General features: G+C 58.8%; 1 protein-coding gene across 5 annotated transcripts in view; it reads right to left on the bottom strand.

Annotated features, from left to right (window-relative positions):
- The window catches only part of ADCY7 (adenylate cyclase 7), a 45,108-nt gene that overhangs the window by 6,608 nt on the left and 11,082 nt on the right, over positions 1 to 27,418 (bottom strand). For 4 of the 5 annotated variants that reach the window (XM_043599168.1, XM_043599166.1, XM_043599167.1 and 1 more), the window contains exons 2-19: positions 18,590 to 19,026; positions 16,660 to 16,863; positions 15,626 to 15,787; positions 14,738 to 14,887; positions 14,248 to 14,396; positions 13,337 to 13,448; positions 10,289 to 10,416; positions 9,960 to 10,118; positions 9,606 to 9,738; positions 5,962 to 6,153; positions 5,793 to 5,827; positions 5,214 to 5,297; positions 4,915 to 4,987; positions 3,469 to 3,566; positions 2,671 to 2,755; positions 2,160 to 2,285; positions 1,186 to 1,287; positions 368 to 561 (exon numbers count right to left, since the gene is read on the bottom strand). In XM_043599168.1, coding sequence (XP_043455103.1) covers positions 368 to 561; positions 1,186 to 1,287; positions 2,160 to 2,285; positions 2,671 to 2,755; positions 3,469 to 3,566; positions 4,915 to 4,987; positions 5,214 to 5,297; positions 5,793 to 5,827; positions 5,962 to 6,153; positions 9,606 to 9,738; positions 9,960 to 10,118; positions 10,289 to 10,416; positions 13,337 to 13,448; positions 14,248 to 14,396; positions 14,738 to 14,887; positions 15,626 to 15,787; positions 16,660 to 16,863; positions 18,590 to 18,760 — 2,357 coding nt within the window. In that variant the 5' untranslated portion in view covers positions 18,761 to 19,026. Of the gene's footprint in view, positions 1 to 367; positions 562 to 1,185; positions 1,288 to 2,159; positions 2,286 to 2,670; positions 2,756 to 3,468; positions 3,567 to 4,914; positions 4,988 to 5,213; positions 5,298 to 5,792; positions 5,828 to 5,961; positions 6,154 to 9,605; positions 9,739 to 9,959; positions 10,119 to 10,288; positions 10,417 to 13,336; positions 13,449 to 14,247; positions 14,397 to 14,737; positions 14,888 to 15,620; positions 15,788 to 16,659; positions 16,864 to 18,589; positions 19,027 to 27,418 lie in introns of those variants that run through there. The other variant, XM_043599169.1, reaches the window with a different exon arrangement.

The raw sequence follows: 27,418 nt of genomic DNA, 5'->3' as shown, positions 1-27,418 counted from the left end.
ACAACAGTGCTTTCCAGAACTCTCTGGACCTCCAGGACACGGATGAAGGAGGGGGCCTGGACTAGAGCTGAGGCCTCCCCCAGACCCACCCCCCGAGCGGCACAGAGACCGGATGACCCAGGAGGCCTCCGTGCGACCAGGGGCGTCCCCCAGAGAACCTGCAAATGAGTCCCTCTCCAGCTCTGAGCGTAGCGGCCCGAGACCGTCGCTTGCCTGTCACATGGCAAGCGTGCCACCTGCAGGTCCACCCCACAGGCGTCCAGTCCAGATGGGACCCAACGCAACCGTCCCGCAGCTCGAAACAACGGCGGAACCAAAGGGAGGTGCTGCTGTGGAGCGCGGTCGGGATGGGCGCCGCGGGCCCCACCTGAGGGTGCCGTTGGTCTTGGTGAGGTTGGCCAGGCTGTGGCTGCAGCAGTCCCACTGCCAGCACGGGGAGATGTTGAAGAGCACCAGGTAGGCCACCAGGGCCACCGTCAGCAGCACCACCTTCAGCTCCAGGCTCATCCGCAGGAAGACGGAGCAGGCGACAAAGGCCAGGATGCAGCTGCAGGTGTAATACTGGGGAGGCGGGGGGACGTCGGTCACCGCGAGGCACCCCCCCGGACCGGGGGTCACCAGAGAGGGCCGCCTCTAGCCGCGGCACACTGACCCGGAGCCCCGGCCCCACTTGGGGGACCCGTGAGGAGCCGGCCTGTCTGCGGCACTGCCCTCTTGCCTTGACGACCCTTCTTAACAAAGCAGACAACAGAGTCTAAAACTTCACGGTGTGTTTGCTTCTACCTGCGGCAAACGGGCTCCTCTAAAGGAAAGAAGGCGGTGGCATGTGGACGTGACCAAGGTGGTACACACACACCCGAGTGGCCTCCCTGCCTCCGGCTCGGCCAGGAGCCTGCCCTTCCCGAAGTGCATCTCTGCCCACGTTCCTCTCCTCAAAATCATGCTGTGGCTCCCCACTGCCCCCAGAAGAGAGACACTCATGGTCCCCCCTGATCTAGATCAAAGCCACCCCTGGCCCCATCTCCCAACTGGCCCCGCTCCACCCCCCTGTCCCATAACCTTCTTGCCCTTCAGAGACCAGCTCCCAATTCACCACCACTCGGGATGAGTGCCTTCAACGTCCCGAGCTGTGCGGGAGCGGTCCAGGTGGGGACACGCGGTGCCCAGAAGTCCGGCCGCACTCACCGGGAGGAGCTCGCACGGGGCCAGCTCCCTGCTGCTCACATCCCCATCCGCCAAGCTCTGGTTGCCTGCAGGCTGCCTCAGGGCCGGGAAAGGCATCAGCGGCTACAGAGGAGACAGGTCACCATGAGGGGTGGTCCAGGGACCTGGGACTCCAGGACCTGCCAGGACCAAGCAGGGCTGGGGGTGGGGAGGGGCCAGAGGGCTGGGCCCGAGGCCTCCGCGACATCTGCCAGGCCCAGCTCTGAGTGTGGCCAGAGTCACTGCCCCGATTCCCCAGCACGGTCCTCAGCTCCACAGTGGGGACGGGTCTGGGGGAGAGAAGGGTGTAGAATGAAGCCATACGTACACTGTCCCCAGAGCATCAGAGGCTGGTGGTGGGAGGTGTGGGGGATGGAGGGAGAAGCTGGGATCAACATGGACAATGAGCCCCCTGCTCCCCGGGTGACACAGTGTGGTGGTCACAGTCTCCAGGACACGGAGACACCCTAGCTCTAGATGTCAGAGCTGGGAGGACCAGCAGGGACAGGTGCTGTCTGCAGCACTGAGCACGCGAGCAAGGCCTGAGAAGCAGGGGCTCAAGTGTCCCTCGGGCCTGTGCCCGGACAACCACTCCTTAGTGAGGAAATGGAGTCTCAGAGAGAGAAAGACAGGGCCTCCTCAGGGGACCACAAAGAAAGGCGAGGATGCCAAAACGCTGGTGATTCAAGACATCGCAGCCTCGTGGGGCTAGCCACGGAAGCTCTATGGAGTCCCCAAGTCTTTGTCTGCAAACCGGGCCTGCCTCGGGAACCTCCCAGAGCCTGCCCGCTGCGCTCTGCAGGGGCTACACCAGATGCAGCTCTCAGGCAACAGGATGATGGGATTCGAGAATCTGAAGCTTCCCAGGGTCAAACACTGGCCCCCTCCACCCGGGAAGCGTGCGCAGGCTCGAGGGGTCCTTGCCAGGGCCCGCCTCTCCCACCCCCGGAACCCACCAGGTTGACGATGGCGATGCTGAGCAGACTGCCAATGGTCAGGATGGCCAGGGACAGCCGCAGCAGGGGCTGGGTCTCCACCCTCTCGGAGATGGCCTGCAGTGTCCCTCGGGCGGGGCAGCACCTCTGTGGAGGCACGGGGTCAGGTGGCTGGCGCCAGCACCCGGACAAGGAGCCCACGGTGCAGCGCCCCCGCGGTTGCGCAAGCTCCCAAGAGCTCCACTAGTGACCATCAGCAGGTGCACTGTGCCCGTGCCCAGCCCAGAGCTCAGCACTCACGGGGTGCACAGACAGAAGGGGCGTTCCCACCCTTCGGGCCGGGGACGGCCACAGCCACTTGGGGGCCACCAGCAGCCTGGGAGGGCAGATTACTGGGAGAAGCACCCGGCAAACTGTCATCCAGGCAGGAGGGGCGAAGTTGAGCACGGAGGGCTCCGGGGAAGGGTGGAGGCAGCGGGAGGGCCGGTGGGGCAGGGCCCGGCCAGGTGCCCGCTCGGGCTTTCCCACTCACCAGGAACTCGTGGGCAAAGCACAGGCCTAGCACCAGCCCCAGCACACAGGCCACCAGCCCGAAGGACACACCCAGGGCCGCCATCCTGGAGAGGAGAAAACCTTAGTCCTGGAGGACCGTCTGCCCAGGGCCAAGCCACAGGCAGGCCCCCCACCCCCCAGCACCCCATTCTCCAGCTCCCGGCCACTTCCTGCCCCTCCCAGACTACTGCCTACACGCAGCAAAGGGGATCTTTGAGAACTGTGGTCCAGCTGCCCACTCCCGGCACGCAGGGCCCGTGGTTACACAGACTTTAGACTCCTGTCCGGCACCAAAGTGCCATATAAAAGTGCTTCCTATTTGGTCTTTATTAGGCACATACTGAACCCCAATCCTCACGGACCCTTTGGCCAGACCACCCTTCCCGAAACCGCCAAGTAGCTGACCTTACTCCTTCCCTGTGACCTCACCCCCAACCCTTCCCCCACCCAGCAGGGCCTTTGAAGCAGAAGCACGAATCTCCGCGGTTCCTGATACCCTGGCCGTGCGCCCGGAGAGGGCCCTAAGCCCACAGGGGACTGGGGAGGGGAGGCGTGTGTGGGAGGGGGAGGCCTGCAGCCGGACAGTCAGTGACAACAAAAATCAGCTCTAGTGACCCCAGGTGTGCGGCCACAACCCCAGTCCAGCTTCTCCCGTCTCAAAAACCAGCCCCCTCCTGCCGGTCAAGAGCGCCGGCAGGTCCTCTGGTGAGCCCTGCAAGGTCACCGCCCCTCCTGGCCCGACCCCAGTGGGCTGGACGGTCCCGCCACGCCAACTGACCTGGGCAAGAGCAGGACGTGAACGAGCAGGATGCAGACGAAGACGAGGCTGGCGCAGGCGAAATAGTGGCGGACCCGGGGGATGGGCGCCAGGCGGTACTGGGGGCAGTGGGGACTATCAGGGGTGGCAGAGGCCCTGCCCACAGGGCCACTTGCTCTGACCCCTTCATCGCCCACCCCGGCTTGAGTTAATCACCTTAAAAACACCCTCCTTGAGCTCCAGGTGCCGATGGGACATCATCACGACCAAATAACCCTCATGAACTCCACTGGGCATGGCTCCTTGATGTTTAGAGCCGTCCCTGCCCCTCCCCCACCCCACCCGGGGTCTCTGACTTGATTTCCCAGGTCCCTGAAAAGCCCATGGCCCCAAGCCTGTGGATGGGAACCAAGTCTGAGCTCTGGGCTGGTGGTGGGTCCGTCCCCAGCCCAAACCAAGGAGTAAGGCCGGGGCTGAGCCCCTAGCTACTGCTGTCTGCCCCCCTACACCGGGGACAATCTCATGGTCTCCAGCCACAGGGCTCCTACTGCAGATGAGCAGACTGAGGCTGGCACACTTGGACAGCTCAGTCGACTCGTGATGTTGGCTCAGGTTGTGACCTCGTGGTCGTGAGATCGAACCACACATCAGTGGGAGCAAGCCCCACACTTAGCGCAGAGCCTACTCAGGATTCTCTCTCCCTCTCTCCGCCCCTCCCCTACTCGTGCTCTCTTTCTCAAAATAAATAAATAAAACTTGAAAAAACCAACCAACCAACCCTGAGGCTCAGAGAGTCCAGCAGCCCACCCGGGTCACACAGCTAGTGGAAGGCTCGCCAGACAGGTTTCCCGATGACCACATCTCCCCCAGACCCCAAGCTCCTATGGAGCCACCAGCTCAGGGAGCCCCAGCTAGAGAAAGACCCCCCCAGTCCTGGATGCTGAGAGGGGAGAGAGGTCCCAGCACTGGCCACACAGATCAAGGGTCTATGAAGTAGGCAGCAAGCAGCCATCTGTCCCACCACGTGAGGTTTCAGTGGCATAACGTGTGTACCTGGGACACTGCCAGAACCCAGTAGGCGCTCAAGAAATAAGTAAACACTTGGTACAAAAAGCATGTCGTCGTGCAGCCAGAAGGAGAAGCACTTTTTCCTAACTATAAGGCTGATATTGTCAGACTGAGGCATGCACTGGCCCTTATGGGCAAAGCTCCTAGCATCTGAACGGAGCCTCTCCCAGACCCAAGAGGGAGAATCACTGATGGGGGCGGGGGGGGGGGCATGTCAGCAGTGAGCCAGCAGGAAGAGAGTCCAAACAGAGCCAGACTGGGCCCCACCCCCACCCCCACGGCCAGCCGGGGTGACTCCCCACCACCCTCCCTGAACAGACGTGGGAATGTTGGCTGTCCCACAGCCACCACCCCCAGGCCTTGGAGCCCTCGTTCCTGGGGCTACTCGGGGGCCCTCACCTCTCGCTCAAAGCCCTTCTCCAGGAAGATGGACCCAAAGGTGTAGAAGTCATCAGACTTGGAGCAGCAGGGCCTGGGGGGTGGCAGACACAGGCCTTGAGACCTGGCCCGGGGGACTAGGGGGCCCCACCCTTGGGAGGAGACGGGGGAGGAGACGGGGCCCACCCGCAGGAGGTGAAGGAGCCACCGTGGACACAACTGGAGCTGAACCTCCAGACACCAGGGCGCAGGGTGGGCCTGGCCAAATGGGGAACCCCCATCTGAGGGGGACAGGACAAGGAGAGGCCTCAGAGTCTCACCTCGTGGAGCTAAGCCCCTCGATGGCCGAGAGGATCTCCTCATCGTAGGAGTCGTCCTCAGACCTCCCCTTGGGGGATGCACTCCTGGATAGGAAACCCGGAAACCCACAACTGCATCACCCCAGGACCACAACTTGCCCAAAGGCAGGAGTGTAGACGAGAGGGCTCACCCGGATGGGTCCCCAGATGCCTGCCAGAGGCCCCAGGGACACAGGAAGGTTCCACTGAGGCCCAGAGAGGGCAAGTGGAGACCCCACACCAAGCAGCATCACCCAGCTGGCCAGCAGCTCAATAAGAAGCAAAGGACAGACCTGGGCCCCCAGGCTAAGGCCTCTTCCGCTAAGCACACACGGGTCCCTCACACCAACCCCACTGACCTGACCGCGGGGTGGGTACACAACTCTATTATTGTAAAGTTCTGATTCCTAGAAACACTTTGAGCCAAGCCATGGCAAACTCCATGGTCAGGGTTGCCCTCCTGGATAGAGGATGGTCAAGGCAGCCTGCCAAGGATGGGGGCAGGATTTGGCCAGGAAAAGAGGCCACAGGTTGACAGAGAGGAGGGCACAGTGCATGTACCTGTCAGGGGCCCGGTGGCGCCGCAGGGGAATGGCCTGGAAGAGAAGGGAGAGAGGAAGTTATTCTGCAAAGCAGGACCCGTAAATCTGTCCCAAGACTGGGTCTATCATCTCCCGCACTCTCGGATTCTCAGGGCAGGTGCAGAGCAGTCTGGGAGGGAGGGTCCTACCTTGGGCCTACGTCCGTTGGGGATAGGGGTCTCGTTGCTGCTCACGCTCTCGCGGTGGTTGAGGTGTGCAAAGGGCCGTGCGGCCCCCCAGGACTCGAGGTAGCGGGTCATGCGCACGGACGCCCTCATCTTCAGGGCCACATCCCCCTTGGGCTTGGGGAGGTGCTGGCTGGGCGGGGGCGGCTGCTGGCTCTGCGGGCAGACGCAGACACAGCCTGTCTAGTCCCCTACCCTCAGCCCAGGAAGGGGCCACTGTCCGGATCCTGCCCAACTCCCCCCCCCCACCCCGCCCGACACTGAATGCTGCCCAGAGCGCTGGCCAGGCTGGTGGAAAGAGAAAACGGCAGAAACACTACGGGTCTGCAATCTCCTTGGGGACTGGCTGCGGCCCAGGACCCTCTTCGGCTGGGCTGCAGGGCAGGTCCCGGCTCCAGCCCTGTCCTTCCAAGGCGGGCAGGACACTGGGGGTCACACACAACTGTGCACAGCCCCTCAGATCCTTCCCCGTGTCCCCAGGGAAAGATCGTGTTAAAGTCCTAAGCCCTAAGGCCCCACTGGGCCCGTGAAGCTCTGTGGAGCCACTGTCCTCGGGGCCTGAAAGCCCACTGGCCTCTCCCCGCAGAGACACCCTGGGGAGACAGTGCCCAGGAAAGCCACTGGCCGCCTACCCTGCCCACCCACATGTGGCCGGCACATGTCCTTCCTGAAGGAACAGCTGCAGGAAGAGGACTGTGGGCCAGGAACCTGAGAGACAGAGCGCCGGCCAACAAGGGGCCAGCCCCACCCCTTGGGGCAGCGTTCCAGGGCATTCCCCTCATGTGGCCCCCACGCCACAGCAGGGACCGTTACTTGCAATGTGCCTGCCGTGGCCGTGGCAGGCCCGGGGTGTCTTAGCCAGGCCCTGCCTCTCCACGGCCCCCTTCCCCCACAAGGAACAACAGCTGGGGACCCCTCCCTGCTGGGGAGGGTGGGCAGGACTAGAGAAGAGAGAGATCGCCAAGGCCACCAAAGACAAATTTGGGGTCATCTGCAAGTCCCCTACCCTGTGAAGGTTCCTGCCTTCCAAGAGTCCCTGTCTCCTTGGGTCCCTGCAAACACCCACATGGACCAGCACCTACAGCCACAAACACTCGCTAAGCCACAGGCGGCAGCTTGCCTGGAAACTTCTAGCCTCCTTTCGGGATAGAAACATTTTTAAACCCTGAGAAATGTCCGTCTGCCCCACTGGAAGGAACAGCTGGAGTCCAGCCTCTGTGAAGAGTTTTGGGGTCCAGAGAATGTGCTGTGCCCTGCAGACAGCGGCCTGCCCTGGGGTCAGGGGAGGCCACATTCTCTGTCTCCCCTCCACTGGTGGGTAACTCTACCCACACAGCACCTGGCTGCTCAAATTCAGGGTCGCTAGCACTTTCCAGACACCTGGGCTCCCCAAGAAATAAATGTCTATAAAGATCCATCAGCTCAGGGGCGCCTGGGTGGCTCAATGGCTTAAGCGTCCGACTTCGGCTCAGGTCATGATCTCGAAGTTCACGTGTTCGAGCCCCACGTTGGGCTCTGTGCTGACCACTTGCTCAGAGCCTGGAGCCTGCTTCTGATTCTGTGTCTCCCTCTCTCTCTGCCCCTCCCCCGCTCACATCTGTCTCTCTCAAAAATAAACATTAAAAAACTTTTGTTTAAATAAAAAAATAAAGATCCATCAGCTCAGAGTAAAAATGCACCTATTCAGAAGCAGAAACGGGGAGGTGACTTGTGACCTTCAGCAGCCCACAGGTGACCCCACCTGCCACCTCTGGACACTTGTCCCCCAGGGGTCCTCACACCTAAGAAACGGTGTCAGAGCCCACAGAGGCCCAAAATGGGAAAGGGCCTCCACGTCCACAACAGGAGACGACCCTGAGCTTGCGTGTGGTGGCCTCTGTGCACACACAAGGACACGTCTCCAAAATATGTCATCAGGTGAAGAAAGCAACAGGGTGGGGCACGCTACCCTGGGCTTGGCAAGGGCAGATGACCGTCTCTCAGTCTATTTACATGTGCACAGACCTGTCTGTGCAAGGAACTCAAGAATCTCGACCACGCCGGTCCCCTTTAGTGGGGACATGCCAGCTGCACACAGGATGTGAGGGCGACTGTCCACAACACCCCCTTCGTGCCCTCTGAATTTTCAACTCTGTGAATGAATGACATTCAACCAAGATGGGGGAAGGCAGGGCTGCTGGGGAAAATGTCAGACGCCCCGTGAGATCCTGCCCAAAACACGCTCATGCTAAAAACTTCTTCGCTGTTTATGTGAAACTCAAGCTCGCCTAGGAGCCCCGTGGTTGCCTGGCTGAGGCGGCGGCCCGGTGGGGCCGTGCCCACCGCTGGCCTGCAGGACAAGGGCTCTGCTTCATCGGCTCACAGGCTCTCCGAGCACCTGCTCCACTGTCGGGAAGCACTCAAGGTGCAGCCTGGAGAAGAGGGGCCCCCCTGCCCCAAGGTGGCCCACGTGCAGCTCACGCAGACAGTAAATAAGCAGAGACGACAAACAAATGGGAGCATCTGAGCCCTCAGAGCGAAGAGGGCTGTGGGCAGAGACAGCAGCAGTGGCAAGGGTCCTGGGGTACAAAGAGCCTGGCAGTGGAGGGACAGGGGCTGAAGGGCTCTCAGGAGGGAGGGACGGGGTGGGTGGAAAAGAGGGTGGGGCCCAGAGCTGTGGGGTACAGGGTGAGGGGCCACACCGTATTCCATGACAGCCCCAGGAACCCGGAAAGAGTTTCCCCAGAAGCTCACTCAGCACCCATGGCCCACATTAGGGGAGGGGACGCTGCTGAGCAGTTCCCATCCCTGAGGAGCAGGATGGCGCCCCTGGGGCCTGGGGAGGCTCACAGGCCGGCCCTCTGCTCCCCCACAGACTGTCGGGCCAGCTCTGAGGACGGCCAAGGCTAGAGAGAGAGGGAGCTGGAAAGAGCCTGTCGGGGCTGACATTCTTGAGCAAGTCCCAAGGATGATTCACCAAGGCCGCCAGACGAGCGGGCCTCCCGTGGCAGGAAAGAAGGCCTGTGTGGGCGCAGGGCAGGGCCAGGGCCTACCGGCCTTACGGCAGCCCAGCAGCTACCCCCGCCACGGGGTCCTGAGGAAAGTGGGGTCCCCCCACCCCCCAGCAAGTGACGGCACCAGCCAGTTAGGCGGCCACTGGGGGGCAGAACCCTAGGCTCCTGCCTAGTCCCACTTTCCTGACTCAGCCAAAGCACATTTTAAAAATGTGTCTTTTCAAAATCGAGGAAATTAGTGACAACCCCCCAGAAAATAAAGTAACAGCGACTATCATTTCTGGGACGTTTATGAGGTGCCCCTTTATGGTGAGGGCCTCACTCAGACTAGCTCCTCCTCCTCCTGAGGTAGGCACTGCTGTTATTCCAATGGCACAGACAGGAACACTGAGGCCCAGAGGCACTGGAGCCTAGAATGTACTCTGTGACGGGGAGCTCACTCCTACCCTGGGCAGGCTGCTACCCCACGTCTCCACAGCCTGGAAGAGAAAAGCACTCTCCCCTCCATGGGGATCTTCCCCCAGGGTGTGGACCCTGCTCCCCCGCACAGCCCCGGCTCCCAGGGTCTCCTGAGCGAGGCCCTCCCGCCCGGCTGCTTCTTCTGAGCCCTCGTACCCGGGGGTCGATGACCAGGTAGGTGTGGATGTTCATCTCCTTCAGGTGGGGGTCCCGCTGCTGCCCGTGCCCATCCTCCACCTCATACGCCTTGTCCAGGTGGTTCAGCGTGGCCTCTGTGATGTGCACCCGGCTGGGGGAGACACGAGTCAGAGCAGCAGGGCCCAGAGGAGGCTGGCGTCCGCCGGGGGGGGGGGGGGGTGGGGGGGCACCATGGGGGGGGCCAAGTAGGCCAGAGCCCGGACTGGCTCCCCCAACGCAAGGTCACTGCTCCCATCTCTGACCCCACCCTAAGCCCCCAACCCAGAGTTGGCCCACGGCCTCTGACCCCACCGCCGTCCCGCTGCGCCTCACCCAGGGACTCCAGCCGCCTCCATCCTGTTGGCCAGAGACACGTCGTGGGACCACACGTCGTACTGCCACTTGCGCAGCCCAATGACACCACACAGCACGTTCCCCGAGTGGATGCCCACACGCATGCTGATGTCCACACCTGTGGCCTCTCGCACCTGCCTGGGCAGAGCAGTCCAGTCACCCCATCCCAGCCAGGGCTGCTGAGGGACCCAGGAGAGCCACTTTCGCCCCGAGCCTCGGTTTCCTCAACTGCCAAGTGGTTCCAGTGCACTCCCTACCGCGCGTTGGGAAGCAGGACCCGGTGCCCCGGTTCCGCCCATGGTACCTACTTAATGGCCTCACACATGTCCAGCCCCATCTTCACACAGTTCCGGGCATGGGTGGGCAGGGATACGGGCAGGCCCGACACACAGTAATAGCAGTCGCCCAGGATCTTGATCCGCATACACTCATTGGCCTGCAGGGCAAGGCAAGCAGGGGCCTGGTCGGCAGATGGCTAAGAGCTGGGGTCCACACGTGCCAGGCGCCTCCCCATACTCTCCAGAGTGAGCCAGACTCCTTCGTGGCCAGACGCTTCCTCTGGGGTACCAGCCACCAGTAGCCGCTTCTGGGCCTGACAAAAGGACTGGGGATAAGGAGGACTCTCCAGAGGGAACCCCTAAGCAAGAATCAGGGGCCAGAGCGGGTATTACCAGGGATGGCCACCCGAGTGCCTCTGGGAGAGGCACTGTCTTTGCTTCATCCGGTCATGCAATGCTGAAATGTCCGTGAGCTCCCTGCCCCACCCCAGGCACTGGAACACACAGGGAGCAAAACAGACAAAACTCCCCACAACGTGGGGCTCACACACTAGCGGCAGTTAGACACTAAACTAGACATCCAGCGGTGAAAATGCTAAGGAGAAAATGGAGGGCTAAAGGCTGGCTAACCTCCTGGAACACAGGTATCCTCGGCCTCCAGATCTGGTGCCCGTCCCCTCCCATGCCCAGCCTCAGTGACCAGGTAGGGCACCATCCCTCCCATTCAGTCCCTGTACCAGCCACGCCTTTATGAGCAGTCCCTTTACTAAATCTTCTTCCAATGACCTCATTTGAGTGAGTGCCAGTTGTTTCCTGCTGGGCCCTGGCTGCCAAGAGATGGGAAGACAGTGGCTTTTCTAGAAAGCAGCAGGAACCTTGGAGAGGGCCTGGAGGCCCAGCCTGGAGACTCAGGCTCAGGGCTCCAGCCACCCTCATCTCCGCCCCAGACAAGCACAGCGCTACCCTCTGGAGCTGGGCTGTCTGTCAGGGACTTAGGGGAGCCCACATCCCCCAGGCTGATGCCCCACCCTGACACTTAGAAACCAGGGAAGTTAGGGGCGCCTGGGTGGCTCAGTCGGTTGAGCATCGACTTCAGTTCAGGTCATGATTCACGGTTCGTCAGCCTGCGTCCGGCTCTGTGCCGTCAGCTCGGAGCCTGGAGCCTGCCTTGGATTCTGTGTCTCCCTCTCTCTCTGCCCTTCCCCTGCTTGCACTCTGTCTCTCTCTCTCTCTCTCTCAAAAATAAATAAAACATTAAAAAAAATTAGACAATAAAAAAGAAACCAGCGAAGTTGTGTATGTTGGGGGTGGTGGGGTCCTGAGCCCAGATGTGGTGCAGGTGCCTCTGGAAGGGTCGGCCCTGGCTCTCAGAAAGAGGGTACGGATCTGGAATCTGCTGATAGGACAGAAGTCTGGGACCAGCCCTGCCCAGGAACTAGACACTCCAGCTGGAAGGCGTCCCTCTCCCCATCTGTACAAAGGACCTGCCTCCTGCGCCTGCCACAGAAGGAAGGTGGCGTCCAAGAGGACAACAGCAGGTCCCCAGGCTTTGTGGCAAGGAAAGAGCCACCTGTGACTGGAAACCCAGGCCCTTGGCCCACATATGGCCCATCTACTGGGAACTCCCACCTGCTGGTTTAAGAGATGTCATGAAGGAAGGAGGCTCCTGAAGGAAGGCTCCAGACTAGGCAGGCTCTCTGAGTCACTCGGTCCACAGTACCCCAAGGGACAGTGCTCCAGGGCACCCCTGGCCATCCGGTAGTTTAGCCACCCCCCGTGGTGGTCATTCTCTAAGACGGAGGCCACTCCTGGGGGGCCAGTCCCTCCTAGAACAGAGCAGCTCTGACCATGAAAGAGTCCTCCTGCTGCGGGGCCCGCACTCACCTCCCATCAGGGTCCACACCACTGGTTCTCCACACACGGAGTCACCCGGGAGGCTCTTAAAATCTCTCCCAAGTGTGGGCACGGGTGCTAGCATTTTATTTAAGCTTTCAACCTGATTCAGGTGTGCAGCCAGCATAGACAGCCTCGGCCTTCAGTGTTAACATTTGGGTCTCTCCTTAGTGGCCACCACTAAGCCTGTCTTCACCGGAAGCTGGCCCAGCTGCTCCCCAGGCCCCCCAGCTCCCTGTGCCCCTCTTCAAAGCACATAGCATATAGGCTGAGAGCAATCTGAGGGCAGGGCCAAGGCCCCCACTTGAGCTCAAGGCTGCCACTCGGCAGGTCTCAGGACCATTCGGTAAATTAACGAGTAACAGTACACACACACACATGCACACACGAGATCCCCCGACCCACAAATGTTGGTTCCCTGCCCCCTCCCCCAGTCCCAGTGCTGCTCGTGAAGATGAACAGTGATAGCCTAGCCCAGCCCTGCTTAGTCTCCAGACCTCTCTCTGCTCAGCTGTACCTGGGAGACCCTCCTCACCCAATGCCCACCCCCACTCTGGCATCTGCCACATTCCCCAGGGTCCCCGGATCAAGTTCTCCTCATCTCAGCCCTAGGTCCTTGCATGTCTGACCCTGGGGCTTCGTCTCCCTCATCTTCTGTCCACTCACACTGAGCCACGCTCACTTCAAGGGCCCCCAGAGGTTTCCTTTTATCCCAACCTTTTGCACACGCTGTTCCCTCTGCCCAGAACCATTGCTTTTCCTCTTCAGGGTCTCTTTTTAGGTTCCTCAAACTCTAACGTGCACACGGTTCACCAGGGATCTTGTCAGAAGGCACCCTGTGGGTGAGGCCCAGCATTTTGCAAAGGCCTCCCAAGCTCCCTGGGGAGGCCTGCTTCTGATGCCCTCATGCAGTGAGATAGAGCCATCTCCTCCTCCAGGCAGCCCTCCTGAGCCCCTGTGCATCCCCCGACATGTACTGGCAGTCTCCCCCCTGACCTCACACTCTGGGGACAGGATTCTGGCTGCCACAGGCACCACTCAACCTCCGCTGCCACCGCAGAGCCCTCGGAAGTGTTTGCTGACTGAATGCTACGATTCAGGCCTCCGCACACCCATGTCAGCACAGCACTGGGCACATGCCACCCGTGGGGACAAGGGGGGCAGCACAAAGGCCCGCAGGCTCACCTTGGCGATCTGGTCGAACTTGCCGAAGAGCTCGTTCAGCATCACCACCAACTCTTTGGGGGAGCAGTCGCTGGCCAGCCGCGTGAAGCCCACAATGTCGGCATAGAGGATGCTGGGGGCAGGGGTGCAGCCGGAGGGTCAGAGCCAGGTCCCTGGAAGCCCCTGAGCACCCGCCAGCCCTGAGCCCAATCACCCCGGCCTCCGTAGGAACAGGAGAGAAGCTCGGGGCCATAAAGAGGAATTAACGTTCCAGAGGCTTAGTATCAAGGCAAAACGCAGCAAGCCCCAGAGTCACAGGGCCATCGAGAACTGTCATCCCCAGGCCCCCGTCACTGCAGACCACAGGATGGTGCTCTCACAGGCGCCTTGGAATGCCCTCCTCCCTCCCCACCTTTGCACAGACTTCAGAACCAAGCCTGCTGGTGAGACGAGACTCCGTGCTCCCTCAAGCCAAGCTCCACACCCGACACTCGACATACACACACTACCCTTGTAGGGCTCCCATTCCACAGATGAGCAAACTGAGGCTCTGGTTAAGGGCCGCTTCGAAGCCAGAGCTTCAGTTTGCACCAGATCTCCCAGCTCAAAGTCCATGAGTTCCAGACCAGCTCACAGACAACCTCACTGAGGTTGGTGCATTCAAATAAGATTCTGAAGCCGCTGTGAATCTGCCAAAGACGGCTGTCAGGACCAGGGGACTTCGCCTCTTTTTAGGGGGGCCTGTGCCCCCTTGCGGATCACCTGAAAGGACCCCTCTCTTCCTAAAGGCCCCACTTATGTGCAGAGCTTTACAATTTTAGGGGGCTACTGGATCTCTCCCGACACCAATCTGGTCTGATCCGACCCCCTGGGGAGACAAATGGGGAGAATGAGCTCAGATTCACCTCCCCCAAACCCCCTGTGGGACCCACCTGACGTTCTGGTGCCGCTTGACGTACAGGCTGTGGAAGTTGTTGTCGGGCATGTAGCGGCGGTCCCCGCGCTCCTTGAGCCGCTCGATGATGGCCAGCTTCATGCCCATGGAGATGTGGGCGGGCAGCACCGACAGCAGCAGGTTCTCCTGAGCACCGGTGGAGGACAGGCAGGGGGGCTTGAGGCCCCAGCCTAGGTGACTGGCCTCTGTTTTCTCTACGTTCCTTCCTGCTTTGCCTGGCACACCCTCCATCTCCGCTGGCCTGTGTCCTGCCACCAGCCTCCCATGTCCCCAGCAACCCCCAGGGGCGAAGCTTGCATGGTTGTCCAGTCATGCGGCCCATGCTCACACTGTTCAGTGAGTGTCTGACATCCACCGAGAAAGGACACAGGGCGTGGGGCCTGGGAGACAGCCAGGCAGGGCCGGGGAGGGCCAGGCAGGGCTGGGGAGGACCGGGCTGTGGCTCTAGGGGGAGGCAGGGTCCACACCTGCTGACGCTTCTTGACGCGCAGTTTACGACGGATCTGGATGCACTTGACAGTGTAGGTGAAGAGGTCTCGGGAGGCGTCCTGCATCTGGTGCTTGTGGAAGGCGCCCGTGAGATTCCCACACAGGAAGATGACAGCGTTGGCCAGCAGCTGAGGGCGGGCGGAGGGCAGGCTCAGCATATGGCTTGGCCTGTGCCCTCGGGCTACCAGCCACCTCAGCAGGCTGGTGATGGCACCCCCAACCCCATTCTCTGACCTTCGACCCACTCAGGCTGGCACCCTTCCCAGACAGGCAGGGAAACTGAGGCCCAGACAGGTGCTGGTCCTCTAGAGTCACTGTGACGATTAGACCAGGTCTCAGGCTGGGGACCCTGAGACCAGGGAAGCAGAAAGGCATCATCCCAGTTCGGCCCAGAGGACAGTCACAGAAGGCATGGCATCCCGATAGGCGCCCAGAGCTCCGGCTTCTGTCTCCCAGAGCTGACACCAGGCCTGGTCAGAGGAAAATACCTCTCCTGGCCACCACTAACTGTGAATGTTTCACTCAATGCAAAGACACAAGACAGGGTGCCCAGGGATATGCTCCCAGCCCTATCAGCATGGGACTCTGCAGGTGACGCTGAGCTACACAGCAGGACTGGAGAAGGAGGGCCAGATCGTCAGGGGCACCACAGGCCAGCAAAAAAAGGCCACAGGGCATGGCCCTGCCCAGGGGGGCGGCTTCCCCAGCCGACTGAGGGAAAGCCTAGCCTGGAGGCCATCTGTCTGCAAAACAGGGTGCTGAGGCCTCAGGACCGACTCGCCCACACAGGTCTCCGCCGCCCTCGGGACCAAACCACAGCCCCTGCCTCCACCTGCCCCCCTCCTGGGCCCCTGTGCACACCTCACCTGCAGCCCTGCATGGACACTGGGCGTCGTGAAGGCCTCCATCAGAGTCCCGATAACGAGGAGGTGGGAGATGCTGGAGACTGCCCCCGCCACGACGGCCCCCTGCATGCTGAAGGGCAGCAGCGTGTACACCACGAACACAATAAAGAGGAAGAAGGGCACCTGGGGGCAGGGAATCGTGAGGCTCAGGGACTGGCCCCGCCGCCCCCGCCCCAGGACACAGCCCCAGACCGAGCTGACATCAGGGCCCCTGCAGTCTCTATTCTTCTGGGGATGGCCCCCAAAACCCGAATCCTGAGCCCTCTGCCCCCAGGGCGGCCCCTTCCCCTCCCAGTGGTGAGGGACAGAGACAGACTTGCAATAGAACGAGAAAAAGCCGAATTCTGCTTCTGGGTCAGACCCAGACAACAGTATCCATCACTTCCTATGAGCTGATTTATGATCTGGGGCCGAGGCCAGGCCTCCCCAGGAGTCAGACTCAGGCCCTCGTGGTCGAGGGAATTCCCGCCTGGCACCCACTGCCGGGGCTCTCCCTCCACAGGAATGGTGATTGGCAAAAGGCTGGAGCAGGGTCGGCTCACTGACCGCCCCCAGCAGATCAGCCCAACCTGGGGATGGCCCGCCTGGGAATGAAATGGCACAGGGGAAAACAGAACAGAGGGCAATTGGGACCCGGCCATCCCGCTGGAGCCCCGGGACTGGCGCCCCCAGCCTTTCCTGGCACACGGGCCCGCTTGTGCCTTTCTGCCTCTCTGAGCTAGAGTTGTGTCATTTCCAATCAAATGAGGGTCCGCCTGCAATGCTCCAGCCGGACATTCACAGGGACACTCTTCCCAGTTCACCCATCTCTCCAGCTCAGAGAGCTGACAGGGGCCCAAGATCAGCCCAGGGCCCACCCTATGTCACAGGCCCATGGCCCATGGCAGGAGGAAGGCCCAAGGCCAGCACACTGAATGCAGGCACGAGTTTCTGGGTGCACAGCTGGGTGGTGGCATCCAGCCCCTGGGGACACCAGGGTCCCCCCACCCTGTTACCTGTGCCCCCATGTGGGTTGTCTTTATCCATGAGTCGAACACCAGCACATAGCCCAGCATCATAAGGCAGACCCAGATGAGCAGCGCCGAGGCCCTGAGCCACCGCCGGACGAGGCACTCAACATAAACCAGCACGTAGAGAACCACAAACACAGCAAGTGTGAAGAAGGTCGTCCCCAGGACAGTCTGGTGTCCAGAGGGGTCCTGGGCAGGGCAAACATACACAGAAATGCCTCAGCTTTCCCCAGTGAGGCACTGCCTCCTCCAGGAAGCCTGCCAGGCTAGCCTGTCCAGCCTGCCCCGAGCAATGTCACCTGTGTTCTCCACACGGGTGACATCTATGCTCCGTCTAAACACCAAGCTCTTCCTTACCTTCGGGCTTTGTGCTGTCTTGGCTAAGGTTGCCTTCACCACCATCTTTCACCAGTCGCTTCCTGTGCAGCCCTGAGATCCTGCACAGCCCAGCCCTGTGATGCTACCACTCCCCAACCCCTCCCTGTCAGGCCTCCTCTGCTTCCAGGGTGCTTTGTGAGGACCTGCGGGGGACAGATAGCACCAGAGTGCAGGAGCAAAGCCGTGGAAAGCCTCCTGGAGGAGGCCACTGCTCCTGTCTGTTACAGAATGAATGGAGGTTAGGAGCAAAGGCTGACCAAAGGCGTCCCAGACAGGGGAAGAGCTGGAGCAAAGAGACAGAAGTGTGACACTGGGAGGTGGTTGACAGGAAAGGAGAGTCACAGCTGGGACAGCACCTGGTTTCCCCCAGGAGCCCCTAAGCTCCACGGGCACAGAGGCTGATCTGGGGGCCAGCATACAGTAGGTATTCAGTAACCATTTGCTGAATGCAGAAACCAATGTCCTGCGGTTTCCAGCCACAGATACAGGCAGCACCAACAGTGCACCCACTGAGTGCTGGCTGCTGTACCCATATCACCCTGATAACACCCTGTAGTCTCTGAAGTTTTCTTCTAGAACTCTGCTGCTGCATACAATGGCTACTAGCCACGTGTGGCTATTCAAGATTAATTTTACACCAGGGGCGCCTGGGTGGCTTGGTCAGTTAAGCATCTAACTTCAGCTCTGGTCATGATCTCAAGGTTTGTGGGTTCGAGCCCTGTGTCTGGCTCCATGCTGACAGTGTGGAGCCTGCTTGGGATGCTTTCTCTCTCCTTCTCTGTTCCTCCCCGACTCATGCTTTCCCTCTCAAAATAGATGAATAAACTTAAAAAAAAAAAAAACAACAACAACTCAGTTCCTCAGGGATACCTGGGTGGCTCAGTTAGTTAAGCATCCAACTCTTAGTTTTGGCTCAGGTCATGATCTCTCGGTTCATGGGATTGAGCCCTGCTTCAGGCTCTGCAGTGCTTGGGATTCTCTCTCTCCTTCCCTCTCTGCCCCAAGGGTGCTGATGCTCTCGGAAGGAAGGAAGGAAGGAAGGAAGGAAGGAAGGAAGGAAGGAAGGAGCGAGGGAGGGAGGAGGGAAGGAGGAAGGGAGAAATTAATTTACTTTTTTAAAGCTTCTGTTCCTCAGCCACACTAGCCACGTCTCAAGAGCAGTGGTGGGGCAAGGCCTAGGTCAGAGATGACAGCAGGGGCGTCTGCCTCAAGACCGGGGTTGAGAAGGACTCTGAGGCCAGAGAAGGAGTGCTGGGAAGAGGGAGTCGTGACACGCGAGCTGTCCCAGACCTAGGTCTTCCGTAGAAGTTTACTTTGGAGAAAAGGAGTGTAGTTTACTTGGCCAAATGGACGTAAGCTCGCAAAGCACCCCAGACTTCAAAATTAAATTAAAATTAAAAGCCTAACTATGCTCCCGAGCACGTCACAGATGCAGAGCTTCAGGCTGAGAGGAGTCCACGACCTGCCGGGAGGCCTCGCAAGCCCAGAGCGGCAGAGCCGGGCCCCGAACCCGCCGCGGGCCGGCCGCCTCACTCACCCCGCAGACGAAGGCGATGACGATGAGGGCGACGCAGGCAGTGACAGCCACCAACAGGAGCGTGAGCAGCAGTGGCCCGTGCTGACTGGTGAGACGGTACTTCTCGTAGAGCACGTCCTGGTTCGGGCCCTCCTCGCCCTCGTTAAGGAAGTAGCGCCCCTTGGCCGGCATCTTCCCCCCGAGGCCCACCCGCCCGGCAGTGCCCTCAGGAGACCCCACGGCCTGGGGAGCATCTGTCTGCAGACACCCTCCCTAGTGGGCCTAGGCCTCCGGCCTCTCGGAGTCTGGCAGGCGGGGCTGGGCAGGGGCCCCCTCAGCAGGCAGCCGCGTGGGCCACACGGGGCCCGCACTGCTCCGCGGCCAGGCCGGCTCACAGCACCACTGGCCTCTTCCTCTGCATCCGGGCCGGGCTGACCAGACACACGGGGTCCTCGGCTCTGCGGAGACACAAAGCAGACCCGGGTCTGAGTCATCAACCTAAACCCACACCTAACTCCTAGGTCCCGTTTCAGGCTCTGCGCACAGGGCTGGTTCCCTGTGTTTCCCAGGACTGCAGCAGCCACTAGCCACACGTGACTATTTAGAGTTAACTGGGTTAAAAATGAAATTAAGGGGCGCCTGGGTGGCTCAGTAGCGTAAGCTGGTTTCAGCTCAGGTCATGATCTCACAGTTCGTGAGGTCGAGCCCAGAGTCAGGCTCTGTGCTGACAGTGCGGAGCCTGCCTGGGATTCTCTCTCTCCCTCTCTCTGTGCCACTCCCTCCTGCTCTTTCTCTCTCTCTCAATTTCTTTAAAATGAAATTCAATGTTCAGTCCAGCCGTCACACCAGTCACATTTCAAGTGCTCAAAAGCCACACACGGCTAGTGGCTATTATATCCGGCAGCACAGATAAAGAGCATTTCTATCATCTAGAAACTTCTACTGGACAGCACTGCCCTAACAGTTTGACTTGCACAGGGAGGTGGAGGTCTCTGATCCATCCCAGCGAATTCTGTGTATGGCGTGAGGCAGGGATCAGCCTTCATCCCTTTCTTCTACAGGGGCATCTGATGACCCCAGCAGCTTCTGGAGAAGCCACCATTCTCTCCTCAAGAAGTTCAGTGCAGCCACCTTTGTAACAAGTCAGGTGACTGTGCACGTGGGGTCTGTTTGCAAGTCCTTGCCCAAAGACCACACCCACCCAACTACTGGGGCTTTGTAGTGAGTTCTGTGTCTCAGACCCCCACGCCCGCTACACCCAGACCCTCCCCCTTGCGTTCATGTTACATTAAGCTTCCACGAAAGACTGCCTTTTTTAAATACATTTTTTAAGTTTCCACTGACAAGAAGTTGAGAAGTTTGCAAGCTCCACTTCGTAGAAAAGGAGTCCAAACCTCAGAGAGGGAGCACAGCGGACCCTTTATGGCAAAATTGGGAGCAGATGCCAGGCTTGCAATGCTCAGCCCAGATGGACTCCCTCTTTCCCAGCACCATTCATTCATTTGCTTATTCATTTTTTCCAAAAAGGCAGTTAATTGTGCCTGTGGCCCCCTAGGCCCACTACATACCTCCCGTGTGCCAGGCAAGCTCTCTCTCCCCTTGGAACTCCCAGTCCCCAAAGAGAGAAAGTTACCCAAAAAAGTGCCCTCCCTACATGCACGGGCTGAGGCCTGCGGGCAGCTGCCATATTCCCAGCGGGAACCCTGTGTCACAGGAGCAACCCTGGACCAGGAGTCCAGGCTCCCAGCATCCTCCAGGCCTGCCTGGGAGACTGGAACCAGGACAGGGCTGGTGGCAGAGGGCAGGGAGGAGGTAAGAGGTGGGAAGGCTCAGGGCAGTCACGAAGGGCACGAATGGCCACTGGCAAAAGCTGTGAAAGAAAGAGTCCAGAGCCCCTACAGGTAGAAGAGCAGGGTACCCAGAGTCCCTGAGTCTGAGCAAAGCCCCCTAGTGAGTGCCCACCTGGGATCCGGGAGCCACCTCAGACCCTGGTTGGGCCCACAGCTACCAAAGAGCCCAAAGCGCTTAGGCAAGTTACAAAGCTGATTTCTACATGAAATTCTGATTTATGAATGAGGGCGGCTAATTTAAACACTGGAGCCGTGCCACCCACTGGTTGACAACCTCTAAATCTAAACCAACCAGTCTTTATTCCACACGGAGTGTTTCTGGAGTATTAACCACGTATGCCTCGCCCTATGTGGTAGGGTTTACAAAGCAAGATCAGGTCCCCACCCTGAGAAGCCCCCACTGCAAAGCTCCCCTAAACCAGCTCTTTGCGGTCACAACAGCAGAAACACTGTCAGGCCAGGTGTCCACACCCACATATTCGCTCTCAAGTTCATGACCTGCAAAGGCCAAGGTGGTACAGCCGTTTTACAGATGCAGAACGGAGCCCAGATGTCGAGTGGCTTGCATAAGATCACACAGCTGGAGCTGCTTGCCGGAAGGGCTGGGATTCTACCCGCTCCCGAACGAGGGCTCCTGGCCCGACCTTTCTGTCTCGCTGAACTGAGCCCTGTGAGCAAGGGCAGCTCCCGGGAACTGAACCACAAGTGCACACACTGCCCATCTCTCTGGCCTGGCACCAAACTCCAGTGCCTCGGGACTGGACTGACAGGCTGAGAAACCCCAAACACCACGGGGCCAGGGCAACGACTCCCTGCAGCTGCTCTAAACCCCAGGCAAAGCCCTCAGACCAGAGCTGTGGGCGGCCAGGACACACATGCACACACACACACACACACACACACACACACACAGCACCTTTCACCCCACTACTGACCTGCCTATCCAGGCACACGAAGCCCAGCTGAGGCAGGGGTGAAGAGAGAGGAGCAGTTGGAGGGTTCCCTGGGGGAAGGGGGGGAACCCTCGCCTGGTAAACACCGCTCTTGGGGATCTAATTAGGCCACTTCCTGGGCAATGGCAGGCGGGCAAGGGCGTGGACAATAGCCCTGGACACAGGGACTTCGGCCCATCCAGGGACCGGGTCCCACTCCTGGAAGAGCAAAGCAGGGCAGGGCTGGGAGGAATGACCATGTTTATCGCTCCTGGTCAGAGGCCTGGGAGCCCATGGCGGCATCTCCAAAGGCCAGCGGCTCCCTAGAAGCAACCCCCCCAAAGCTGGACACAGAGGCCCCCCTACCAGGGAAGGCTTCAAGGCCTTTCTGCCCATTCACCAGTTCTTCTGCTGGTCACTGACAGCTGGCAACTAGGAGGGCCCCACAGAGGCCCTGAATGAAGGAACTCCTTTGCCAAGCCTCCAACAAATGACCCTTGGCTCACCCACCTCAGTGACGGGGAGCTCATCGCCTCTCGGGCGGTCTCCTCCAGAAGTGAGCACTCCTTCTGGCTGTAAGGCCCACCTGAGGCCAAGTGAAGCCGACCCCCGTCGCTCCCTCACCCCCACCCCAGTGGTTCTGTCCCAAGTCCAAAGACACCAACAGCAGAGACACACATGTGGGACAGTCGAGGCCCCTTTACCTGGAGGAAGCAGAGCCCAGGGGTCAGACCTCACGATCACCCTGGTAGGGGGAATAGGGGAAGCAGCCCATTTTACGGTGGGGGACCCCCAAGGTCCAGTTGGGAGGGAACATTATTTCTTCTGCTGCTGGGATTGTCTCTCCCACTTCAGTCCCTTGGCTCAGGGGCCACGTGAGCCGGGCTGGCTCATCATCATCGTCCCTCTCAAGCCCCAGTGACTGGTTTAGGGACAGGCATGTGACCACAACCCTCTGAGAACCCTCTTTGGGACTTCTGCTGACCCACCGAAAAGAGATACTCTCTTTTGCTGGTGGCCTACAGCTGCTCGTGGCCACTGGAAGTCACCACAGGAGATGGCCCAGTGAGAATGAAGCCAACACAGAAAACTGGAGAGAGACAGAGACTTGAAAATACCCCCCGAGCCCCTGGATCCAGCTGTGCCTGAAGTTCAAACAGCCTCCAGATATTTCAATCACACGGGACAATCATGCCTTTTTCGGGTAAAGCCAGTTTGTGCTTCTGTCACTTGCAACCAAGAGGCCTTCTGCCCCAGTTTACTGTATCTGGGAAATGCTCATGGCCTCCTGATGGGTCCAGGGTCAGGGGGCAGAGTCCCATGCAGCTCAGGGGCAAGAGCGGGTGCCCGCAGATACCACTGGCCCCAGCTAGGTCTCCTGGAAGGGGGCTGGGCCAAGGAGGGGAACTTCCCTTGCCCATACCTCTGTCACCACATCCCGGACTCCACAGCCCAGAGCCAGCCAGGCTGCATGGGACCCAGTCCAGCAGGAAGCTGGGGCAATGGGCCTCTCCACATCTTCTCCAGTGGCCTCCAGAGACTCCCTTCTGTGGGATGAATTAGGGAGCCCCGGGGCATACTTGCATAGAAATGGATACCAAAGGAATCAACCTCACTCCCCCAAAGCACTCCTGTTGGGCCCTGAGCTTCCCACAGCCCTGTGCCCCATGATAGAGGGGGGCGGGCAATGCCATCAACAAAATCCACCATGTACTTACTGCGTGCCCAGCGCTGTGGGCTCGAACTCGGCACACCCGCCCCGCAGGGCAGTATGACTACTGCTTCCATTTTATGAACGTGGGAACACAGAGAGGTTCAGTCATTCTCCTGAGGTCACACAGCTAGTAAAAGAGAGCTGGGACTTGCATACAGGCCACCTAGGCTCACCTCTCATCCTGCCCAACACTCTCACGGTGCTGACATCCCCAGAGCCCATAACCTCTCAAAATGCTAACCCCTTCCTGCCCTCCCCTCTCAAAGCCTAGGACCGAGGGTGGGAGGAGGCAAAGTGTACTCCATCAAGGTTCCTCCATCCGCCTTGAAGAAGTAAAGTCAGAAAGCCACATCAGGAGGCCTCCTCTAAGCCAGCAAGATCCAGGAGCACCTCTTCCTACAGGAAGCCCTCCAAGCTACCCACACACACCTTCTCCTCCTTTTCCTACAACTGAGGCAGGGCTGTGGTCTCCTTGCCAAATACTGACTGGGGGCTCCAGGTTCCTCAGCCAGAAGAACCGCCGGAAATAGGGAGGCTGGGACCTCAAATTATGAGTACAAGACCGGGCCCTTTGGGCTGCTCAGGTATCCTTCCCCAGCAGAACTGGCTGATCCCGCAGCACCCTCAGTGCTACCACACCCCTTGGGGAGTTCTAGCCCACCCCCAGCTTTCACAGACACAGACAGGGCACCCACTTCCTCACCCAAGCCGCACTGGCAGGAATCCCGGCCTGGCTTCCTCTGGCCCAGCCCAGCAGGCCTCGGAGCTGCACAGGGCCTGGGGCCCCGGTGGCCTCAAAAGGAGGAAGTGGGGGCTTTAGGGTGTGCGGGAGGGGCAGGCAGGCGTGAGGAGAGGCCCCACCTCGGCCCCTTGGGCTCAGTCCCTGCACCCAACCCAGCCTGGGGTCCATGATGCTGCAGCCCAGAACCCACAGACACAGCCTTAGCCTCCTCGGCTAGCCCAGCACTCAGCTTGCTCCACGGGCTGTGTCACAAGCAGATTTTTATTTGCTGGGGGCGGGGGGCGGGGGGGGGGTCTCATGTTAGGGCATCTCCCTCAGGAGACCCAGAGTTTTGTGAAGGGGACCCAGAGGGGCTCTGCCTGGCAAAGTCCCGGCATAAAGGGGCACCACCCAAGAAACCTCATGGGACCGAGGGATTTCAGCCTGACTGCCATGCACGCCCTCCCCTCCACCAACACCAGAGCCGAGCAGCCCTCAGGCCTCTCCCTCTCCACACCTTTGCTCACGCAGGGCCTGACCTCTCTCCCCACGCAGGTCTCTCCCAGGCCTTCCCAGAGTCCTGCCAACGGTCCCATCTGTCAGACATCCCAGCACCTGCCTCACCAAGGTGAGGCAGGGTCTGTCGTGGTAGGATCTGTGTCTACATCCTGCAGCTGGGCCCTGGTCATTGCATGTAGACCAGACAGAAGGACAGACAGATGGATCGATGGACCCACGGATGAACCAACCAGCTGGAATCTTGAACCAGGCAGAAAAGGCAGGGGAAAGCAAACAGGGCAGCTTTGGAAGAAGGAGGGAGAGCCCATCAGGGCAGAAGGAGGTGAGGGGCACCTGGGTGGCTCAGTCGGTTCAGTGTCTGCCTTCAGCTCAGGTCATGATCTCACGGTTCACGAGTTTGAGCCCCTCATCAGGCTCTGTACTGACAGCTCGGAGCCTGGAGCCTGCTTCGGATTCTGTCTTTGGATTCTGTGTCTCCCTCTCTCTCTGCCCCTCTCCCACTTGCACTTGGTGTCTCTCTCTCTCTCTCTCCCTCTCTCTCTCTCAAAAATAAATAAACATTAAAAAAGTAAAAATAAAATAGAAGGAGGTGAGAACATGAAGGAAGTGTGTCCCTGAGAATGGGAAGTGCTGGTGGAGGAAGCACAGGTTCAAACCCCAGCTCTGCTCCCATGGCCATACGTTCCAGTCGCTCACACTCTGAGCCTCAGTCCTCCTCATCGGTAAACTCGGGTGCTGATACCCAAGTCGTGGGGAAAAGTGAGGTGCAGGTCATGATGGCCAACAGGCTGTTTGCGAGGACAAAATAGCCAATGAGCCCAGAAAGAAGGCTGTTTCCAGAGCTGAGGAAGCCCATGGAGTCCAAATAGAAGAGACAGAGGCATGAAGCAGGCAGGGTCCCCCCACAAACCTTCTAGTTCATCTTGCCACCTCCTGGTGACAGCCTACAAGGCCACGAAGCAGGGGCAAAAGCCAAAGTGCCCAGTGATGTGAGCCCTCCAGCCAGCCCTGCTCCCCATCACGCTTCCCCAGGACCCCCAGGCTGACTTTACACTAGCTCCCAGGGTCCACGGGCTACCCATCAGTCTCAGATCCAGAAAGTCCAGCTCTGCCACCAACCTGCTCTGTAACCCTGGGCAAGTCCCTTGCCCCATCTGGGCCTCGGTTTTCCTTCTTGCAAAGGAATGGTTCTGTCAGACCTCTGAGACCCGGAGCTGGGCTGGGCTGGGCGTGGAGTCTGAATCATAAAACGACAACAAGCCTAAGGGGACAGCCTGGGTGTTGTCACCTGGCCCCAGAGGGCTTATTCTAGGGGTGGGGTAGGGATTATTCTTTGTACCTGAAATCCTCCCTGCCACTTCTCCTGTGGATTAAGTCTCAGCATAGTCAGTGTCTCCTTTAAAATACAAATGCCTCATTCACCCCTTACCTCCCAGGCTCCAGCTGGCAGGGATAAGAAATGAATTTTGCTATCTCCTATGCCAATTCGAATGATGGTTAGTAACTGCCTGGGGAAAAATCATTCATTCATTCATTCATTCATTCATTCGTTTATTCATTCACCTTGAGAGAGATCCATGCATTCATTCTTTTAATGGACGTATACTAGCACCTTCTATGTGCCTGGCACCAGGCCAGATGCCAAGAGGAAACTATGCTCCAGGCAAAAGTTCCCCGAAGGCAGAGACCTCAATGCCGGCCTCTCCCAGGTGTCCGTACAGAGTGGGGGGTCCATGCAACAGTGCTTATTAACTAACTAATGGATCAACCAAGGATTGCCGGAAAGAACATTTTCCCTGGCTCTTGCTTGAAATCCCACCGTCAGTGATTGATTCCTAAAGTTAAGCACTGCCCTCACGAAGCTCCCTCCTTAAAATGAACACACTTTGGGGGCACCTGGGTGGCTCAGTCATTCAACTCTTGGTTTTGGCTCAGGTCATAATCTTAGGGTTCATGAGTTCGAGCCCCACATCAGGCTCTGCGATGACCGTGCAGAGCCTACTTGGAATTCATTCTCTCTCTCTCTCTCTCTCTCTCTCTCTCTCTCTCAGAATAAACTTAAAACATTTTTTAATAAATAAAATAAAATAAAATAAAATGAACACACTTTCATGCCCCCATTCAACACATTTCTGACCTCTTTCCCCTTGATAAGGAAGGACAGAAAGGGCTAGTCTACAGGCACCTTACCAGGTGCCAGTCCTGCCCAGGCTGGCAGGACAGAGGTCTAGCCACTGACTTCACACTTTGCCCAGGGCCCCACCCAGACAGCCAGTGGTGAGGAGGCACGAACGGGGTTGGGAGATAGGGGACGGGATCCATTTCACAAAGCCATAGATATACCCCAGAGTAACCACTGAACTGGAGTGAGCAAGAAGGATGTAACTACCCTGCCAGTATCCTGTTTAAAGAGACAGCAGAGCCCAGAGGAGAGAGGACAAGCTGGAGTCATAATTTATACCAAGATGATTTCCAAAGAGAGCAAGAAACCATGAAAGAATGTTCATACAATGCTGTAGTGGGTCAGTCCTTTCTGACCTGACACAGAAAAGACTAATCAACTCCCATTACATTTAAAAAAACTACTCCAGGGGTGCCTGGCTGGCTCAGTCAGACCAGCATGCCACTCTTGATCTCAGGGTTGCAGGTTTGAGCCCACTCTGGGCATAGAGCTTACTTAAAAACAAATAAGTAAATAAACTTATTAAAAATCTACTACATTAGGGGTGCCTGGGTGGCTCGGTCGGTCAAGCATCTGGCTTCAGCTCAGCTCATGATCTCACTGTTCCCAAATTCAAGCCCTGCATCAGGCTCTGTGCTCACAGCTCAGAGCCTGGAGCCTGTTTCAGATTCTGTGTCTCCCTCTCTCTCTTTCCCTCCCCTGCTCACACTCTATCTCTCTCTCTTAAGCTATTAATAGCAAAATCAAAAGATAAATGAGAAATTGGGGAAATATTTACAACTCTTATCATAAGGAGCTAACCTCTCTCATATGTAAAAAGTTCCCACAGATCAAAAAGAAAAAGACCAATCATCCAATTAAAAAAAAAAAAATGGGAGAAGGGTATGGATAGAAAGTGCACAGAAAGGCAATACAAATGGCTGTTAAACATT

Source organism: Prionailurus bengalensis, chromosome E2 (genome assembly GCF_016509475.1).
Source record: "Prionailurus bengalensis isolate Pbe53 chromosome E2, Fcat_Pben_1.1_paternal_pri, whole genome shotgun sequence".
NCBI classification, from domain to species: Eukaryota; Metazoa; Chordata; class Mammalia; order Carnivora; family Felidae; genus Prionailurus; species Prionailurus bengalensis.
Note: the sequence above shows the minus strand (reverse complement) of the source record. Positions and strands in the feature narration are given on the sequence as shown.